The 7672-nt window shown below is 39.1% G+C and overlaps 1 protein-coding gene across 1 annotated transcript; it reads right to left on the reverse strand.

Moving 5' to 3' along the window:
• Nucleotides 1-3524: 3524 nt before the first annotated feature.
• Nucleotides 3525-4472, reverse strand: LOC116060368 (olfactory receptor 52K1-like). Its single transcript, XM_031313904.1, has one exon. It carries the CDS (start codon nt 4467-4469, stop codon nt 3525-3527), a length of 945 nt encoding a protein of 314 aa, XP_031169764.1. The 5' UTR covers nt 4470-4472.
• Nucleotides 4473-7672: the final 3200 nt, after the last annotated feature.

Here is a 7672-nt window from a genome sequence, read left to right on the forward strand (position 1 = left end):
CTTAATATAAATCACAGTTAGTAGATTAGCATTATATTAAAATGTAGCAGTGGGCTGAAATATTTGTATATGTTTTCCTTTGCCATGCAGGTCCCTCTCCTGCATGTTCTAGGTCTGTGTTGTGTTTTTAACCGAATGCTGAACTGAATCCAGATTGTGCTTGAGACTAAGCCTATAGTAAAATGACTTGACACTGCAAAGCAAAATAATGCACATACACCGCTCTTACCTTTTTACCGGTTGTAGAAGATAAATTAAATAATACATTAACAGTAAAGCAAATGGTTCATCCATCATTTCATCATGATGAAGGCATCGTTTAGCCTTCAAAAGTCTAATGTAATGACAGCCTTGTCATCATGAGACTATAATGTCTGTAGTATTACGGTAAAATAAAAAATGTCAGTAAAATCAGTCACAAACTTTGACAATCATGTTTATGTAAAATATACAAATGTCAGTAACATTACTGCCAAACTGTGAGAAACTATCACAAGGCTAACATTAAGGCACTTACTACAATATCAGTAACAGTAGCTGCTAACTTTGGCCATCACGCGGCCAACAGTAAGCTACTAAATACAATATCAGTAACATTAGCTACTAACTTAGGCCATCACAAGGCCAACACTAAGCTACTAAATACAATATCAGTAACATTAGCTACTAACTTAGGCCATCACAAGGCCAACACTAAGCTACTAAATACAATATCAGTAACATTAGCTACTAACTTAGGCCATCACAAGGCCAACACTAAGCTACTAAATACAATATCAGTAACATTAGCTACTAACTTAGGCCATCACAAGGCCAACACTAAGCTACTAAATACAATATCAGTAACATTAGCTACTAACTTAGGCCATCACAAGGCCAACACTAAGCTACTTAATACAATATCAGTAACGTAAGTTTCTAACTTCCAAGCCATCATATGACCAACATTAAGCTACTAAAAATAATTTCAGTAACATTAGCTGCTAACTTTGGCCATCATACGACCAACAGTAAGCTACTTAATACAATATCAGTAACGTAAGTTTCTAACTTTGGCCATTATACGACCAACAGTAAGCTAATTAATACAATATCAGTAACATTAGCTGCTAACTTTGGCCATCATACGACCAACATCAAGCTACTAAAAACAATTTCAGAAACATTAGCTACTAACTTGGGCCATCATAAAGCTACTATTAAGTTACTTAATACAATACCAGTAACAGTAGCTGCTAACTTAGGCCATCACACAGCCAACAGTAAGCTACATTAATACAATATCTGTAACATTAGCTGCTAACTTAGGCCATCATAAAGCTATTATTAAGCTACTTAATACAATATCAGTAACAGTAGCTGCTAACTTAGGCCATTATATGGCCAACAGTAAGCTACTTAATACAATACCAGTAACATTAGTTACTAACTTAGGCCATCACAAGGCCAACACTAAGCTACTTAATACAATATCAGTAACGTAAGTTTCTAATTTGGCCATCATACGGCCAACATTAAGAAGAAGAATATTTACTTTCAAAACTTACCCATAGTGTCCAGTGAATATTCTGGTCTATTGAAAAGCCTTGAAATCAATCGACTCAGTTTACTTCATCCTGGGTATTCACTCCTCACAACTGAAAATGGCATACTTATCACAAAACAAAAAAGGCAGTTATAGCTAAGGCATTAGCAAACAATTACCTAATTTCACATCCAGCAGACATGAGGTTTTTTTTTTTACCTTGTGAATAAGTCACTCTTGTTTTAGCTCTGTTTGTGTCTCCAACAACTCTTGATAAGCTCATATTGCTAAAATACTTTCTTCAGCAGCTAGTCGCGAATGTTCCTTGTGTGTCGTTTAATGCTGAGCAAGTAGCGTTAGCATAGTGGGCTTATTATCACTGTAAACAGCTGCATGCTGCTTCTACATGTGGGGCAGATGAAAGTGCTGAACAATACAATAAATTTGACGGCAAGAAAATTCAAAACAATGAGCTAAAAGCTGCATAAAGCTGCTGGCTTATTTTAGACTTGGATTTACAGTAAAAGAGTACTTACATGTCTTAAAGAGAGTTTAATTCTTGGCACAATTGACCCCAACAGAGAAACCACTCTGCTAGCAAAACCAGTTCTAACTGGTTCTGCAAGGCAGTTGTAAGAATGTTTGATTTGCCAGTTTTTGGCAGCGTATTACAGTTTTATAACAATGTAATAAATACATTTTTTTTTTTTTTTATTTTTAAACTTTTTAATTAGGTGTTATTTTAATAAAGGCAAATGAAAGGTTTAACTTTTTTTTTAAAACTGTGCCACTGAAGGGCTTCTTTTGGATTACTACTATAAATACATTCAATGGAGATTTGTATCAGCCCTGCTAATGAAAATATAGGAGACTTGTATAAGTACACTGAGGCTGTGTCCAAAATCACCCCTATTTTCCACGGGGCACGTTTGCACATTCCAGCAGCGCCGAGACCCCCGTGAGCAATCGCTGCCATTAAAGTCGGGAGCGTGCCTATGTCCCCACAGCCCTATGTTCCCACATTTCTAAGAATTTCTTTTTAAATTAGGCCCTATGTTCCCACAGTTCCTCTTTCATAAATTTGTATCAGATTTCATCCCCCTTTCTCCCAATTTGGTAGCCAATTACACCCAACATATTATCCAGTAGCAATGGACTACAGATGGAATGTAACCCTAACCCTAACATAGGGCCTAATTTTAAGAAAAATCTTAGAAATGTGGGAATATAGGGCTGTGGGACCATAGGGCTGTGGGACCATTGATCTGGGGGAACAAAGGGCTGTGGGACCATTGGGCTGTGGGACCATTGATCTGGGGGAACATAGGGCTGTGGGACCATTGGGCTGTGGGAACATAGGGCTGACCCAAACTGGAGAGTCGACGAGATTCAGGAACTTCTGTCTGTATGGCCGACGCCAAAATTGTCAGAGAAATTTAAGGAACAGCAAGAGCCTTGGTTGTTTATGACCAAATTACGAACTGGCTACTTGGGCCGCGCTGTAATGTCGTTTATCCTGCACGTGCCACCCCTCGCCTGAACCAGTGTATTTCCAGAAAGTGAGAACTCAGCTGAGATGGACAATCTCCTGTTGTGTGTTACCTGTGGAAAATGAAACATATGTGAAACCAGCTCAACATAACACGTTCTTCCAAGGTCTTTAATTGCATAAACACAAACCTACAGGATAGGAGTGCGTAAAATCTCACATCCATCACAAAGTGACACAACAAAGTGCACATGTAGTGTCCGCCTTTCCCTCCTTTTACATTTCATTCTTTGAATAAACAGCTTCTCTTTTGAATCAAATGCCACATGTATCATTCCTACTTTTTGTAGGGTTAATGGTTTGGGTCAATATTTGTGACTCAAGTTATCATCTTAGATTGTTCACTGTTAAATTCAACAATTGTTGACTTCACATGTTACTTCACACAGCTGAAAATAAAGAAAAGAACACAATTTTACAATTTTCATGTTTGAAAAAAAACAACTAGATTTAAAGTGATGGTATAACTCTTTTCAGGTGGAATAGTTTTGACAAACACTTGAGTATTTCTTGGGATTGCAGCCCATAGATAACAGGGTTGAGGCTGCCGGGAACAACGTAAAAGAGAATGGCTGAAATCTTCCTGTACTCTGGGAACTGGGGGAAGCGATGAAGGGCGATGGGGATCAGCCCACTAGCAAGCATGATCAGATACAGGCACAGATGAGTGCTGCAGGTCTTCAAGGCTTTACTGTTCAAAGATTTGCTGTTACTAGTCAGACAGGCTGCTGTGATATTAGAATATGTGAGAATTATACTGCAAATAGAGGATGAGAGCAGGATGACAGTGAAAGCGAGGCCATAGACGTTATTGATGAACACATCCTCACAGGAGAGTTTAAAGAGCGAAGGATTATCACAGTAAGGGTTTGTGATCAGAGTCCTGCATCGGTTCAGCCGTATGGTCAGACCGAGCAGAATGGCCACCAAAACAAAGGACACTCCCCAGGCAGAAACTGTCAGCTTGATCACCATTTTGCCGTTCATTATCGTAGCATATCGCAGGGGATTACAGATGGCCACATATCTGTCAAAGGCCATAATCATGAGCACTGTGTGTGAGTTGGTGCCGAACATATGTCCGGTAAAAGCTTGCATCAGACACTCATAGTAGTGAATAAGGTGCTCAGAGGGGGGCACCAGGATGTCTGCGAGCACCCGTGGAATCAGGAGAGAGTTTCCCATGACGTCATTTATTGACAGGTTACAGAAGAGGAGATACATCGGCTGATGGAGGCTTCTATCCGTCCATATCAAGATCACGATGCCCACGTTGGCAATTAAGATGAACACATAGGCCAAGAGCAAAAATAAGAAGACAGGGTACTTGTTAGTGTTGGTGACCATTAACCCCTCGAGCTGAAGAGTGAGGCTGTTGTATGTATAGTTTTCCATCTGAGCTATACAGAAATAAAATCAGAGAGAGAGAGAGAGAGAGAGAGAGAGAGAGAGAGAGAGAGAGAGAGAGAGAGAGAGAGGGAGGGAAATAATGATAAACTTTACATACTGCAATAAAACAAACTGGTAAAAATGTAAATTCTACAACAAAAGAAAAACACACACCGCTATGAAGACAATATTCTGGAGCAATATGAAGGCGCTCTTTACCCTTTCAGTCACAACAGTAGATGTAAAAACGGACTCGAAGGCTTTACATCAGTGGTAGTAATCCCACAATAGAAAAACACGCTATTACATGTAAAAATGTTCAAAGTAAGAATAAAACAGGTAGTAGCACTACAAGTGTACTCAAAAGCAAAGCAAAAGTAGTGAAGATCAAACTCTTGTAAAATTGTAAATTACTGATGCAGAAATAATGGTAAAAGGAAAACACAACAGCAATATCAAGTTCCACAACACTTTAGCCCCGTACTGCTACAGAAATTACTTTTCTCTATCATTGTAACCTTTACATTTAGCTGCACTAGAATTCAGTTGGCACCAGTGAAACACCAAACAGGTGAAAAATGAGATTACATATGTATATAACGTTCATACATTTGTTTGATCTCCCACCTTATTTAAATTAGTTTACCACCCAAAGCATTTCACGTGTGCCATTAAAAGTGAACTCCTCAAACAAAATGTTCATTTACATGTAGATGCCTTGCAAACATAACATCTTAAAAACCAACTCTGATAATTCTGTCGATACGTAAAATGTGAAAAGTTCCTCATTTTAAACCCCCTTCCCTGTAACAATTTAAATCAGAAAACCAACAATACGAACCTCTCTGTCCAGCACAACAGTCTTCTGGCCTTCTCTACAGGCAGTCTTTAAGTTTTATAAGCATTATTTCATCTGGGAAAACACTGATCATTACCTAAGAAGCAATACGTAATCTTCATGGGTTTAATGAAAACTGTCAACAAGCTTGTTAGGTAGAAGTTCATTATGAACTTATTGTGTTTTGCCATCTTATAATTTTAGATGTTGGAGCATATAGACCACATACACATCTGTGACAACGTATCAGAGCCATAGGTACAAAAAATAAAACCCAGCACACACCAATTTTATTTTACTTTTTAGTTAACTATAAGCACTTGTATTGAACACCCCTGACTCGTGTTTACCACCAGGCGCGGAAGTTTTGTTTTGTCATCCAACACTCGGCATGGGAGCGTGCCTATGTTCCCACAGCCCTATGTTCGCACATTTCTAAGATTTTGTTTCCAAAATTAGGCCCTATGTGTATGTGTGTGTGTGTGTGTGTGTGTGTGTGTACACAATTCAGCAGTAAGCCAAACTCCATTCAAATGAATATGGGAGTCACAATATAGCGTCCAAGTATACAGTATGACTAGGAGTGAAACTCTAAAGCACAAACAAAAATATACATTAAGCAAGATGCATATAGCTACTGTGCATCAGTTGTATAGTGATTTAAGTATACTGTATACATGGCATGTGGTTAAGCTGATGATTGCTAACGTACATGTGGTTTATCTTACAATTTAATAACTTACAGAAATATCATTGCACAAATTATGTCCAGATATTGTTCTATGGTCTGTGCTTACAGACGATGAATTCAAAGGCATAACCAAAAGAAGGATTGCAACAGATGGGATTTGAGTACCACAAAAATGTGGCAGCATACTAAAATTAAAATGGCCGACTTCTAGTCTGGCTTTCACCAGACCAAGCTCAATCTTTTAAGATTGAACATTAGTCTGGGAAGTCTGCTCTGTATTTTCTGCTGCACAAGAGGCGTGATCAACGGGCATTGTTCAAATGACTCTGTACGCAATTGGATAGTCCTTCAACCAATCAGATCAGACCAACGATCCGGGTGACGTAGCAGCGACAGCGGCATCAATGGGTTGCCGCCATGTTGAATGTAAACAAAACGCTGCTTGGACGCTTCTCTGTCGTCATCGTGTTAAACCCGCCAATAGTGCACCAGGTGGATAAGCCAGTTTGTGATTGGTTCCCGCAAATTTGTAACGGAAGCAGGATAGAATAATGTACAGGTTTCCAGCATGAGCTGCAGGGCGAAATCAAATCGCCGGCAGATCGGGCTGGGTTTACCCAGTCTAGCCAACTTCCTGTTCTGAGTGCATATCAAACTACAACAAATGTACAGGGCCAGTAGGGGATTAAGAACTTGTGGAGATGATTTACCTGCGAGTCAGGCAGGTAAGATGCTCCCGGTGTGGTATGCCAAGTGGCGGATGACTGAACAAAACGAGAGTGTGCCTATGTTCCCACAGCCCTATGTTCCCACATTTCGAGGATCTTTTTCAAAATTAGGCCCTATGTTCCCACAGTTCCCACATTTCTAAGATTTTATTCCAAAATTAGGCCCAATGTTCCCACATCTCCTTTTTCATAAATTTGTAACAATACATAGGGCTTAATTTGAAGGTAAATGTAGGAAAAAAAGACCTAATTTTTAAAACGTTCTAGAAATGTGGGAACATAGGGTTGTGGGAACATATGGCCTAATTTTCAGTGAAAAAAAAAATCTTAGAAATGTGGGAACAGAGGGCTGACCCCAACAAAACGGTGGCACAGCTGGAACGCGTCACTTCCGCGCCTGGTGGTAAACACGGGTTAGGGGCTGCATCCTCCAAAGGGTGTTGCCTACAAACACAGGCCAAGCTGATTATGAGTCTCTTCTACCAATGAGACAGTTGAGCCTTCAGATAAATGTTCAATTCAAGTGCTTATATTTAACTAAAATGTAAAATAAAATTAGTGTGTTCTGGGTTTTATTTTTTTGTACCTATGGCTCTGATACGTCGTCACAGATGTGTATGTGGTCTATGTGATCAACATCTAAAATTATAAGATGGGAAACACAATAAGTTTATAATGAACTTCTACCTAACAAGCTTGTTGACAGTTTTCATTAATCCCATGAAGATTACGTAATGCTTCTTAGGTAATGATCAGGGTTTTCCCAGATGAAATAATGCTTATAAAACTTAAAGACTGCCTGTAGAGAAGGCCAGAAGACAGAAAGACAGAAAGGTTCGTATTGTTGGTTTTCTTAAATTGTTACAGGGAAGGGGGTTTAAAATGAGGCACTTTTCACATTTCACGTAGCGACAGAATTATCAGAGTTGGTTTTTAAGATGTTATGTTTGCA

The sequence above is a fragment of the Sander lucioperca genome, chromosome 13 (genome assembly GCF_008315115.2).
Source record: "Sander lucioperca isolate FBNREF2018 chromosome 13, SLUC_FBN_1.2, whole genome shotgun sequence".
Taxonomy (NCBI): Eukaryota; Metazoa; Chordata; class Actinopteri; order Perciformes; family Percidae; genus Sander; species Sander lucioperca.

What these genes read in the sequence shown, in the direction of transcription:
- LOC116060368 (XM_031313904.1), bottom strand. Translation starts at nt 4,469, where the DNA reads ATGGAAAACTATACATACAACAGCCTCACTCTTCAGCTCGAGGGGTTA.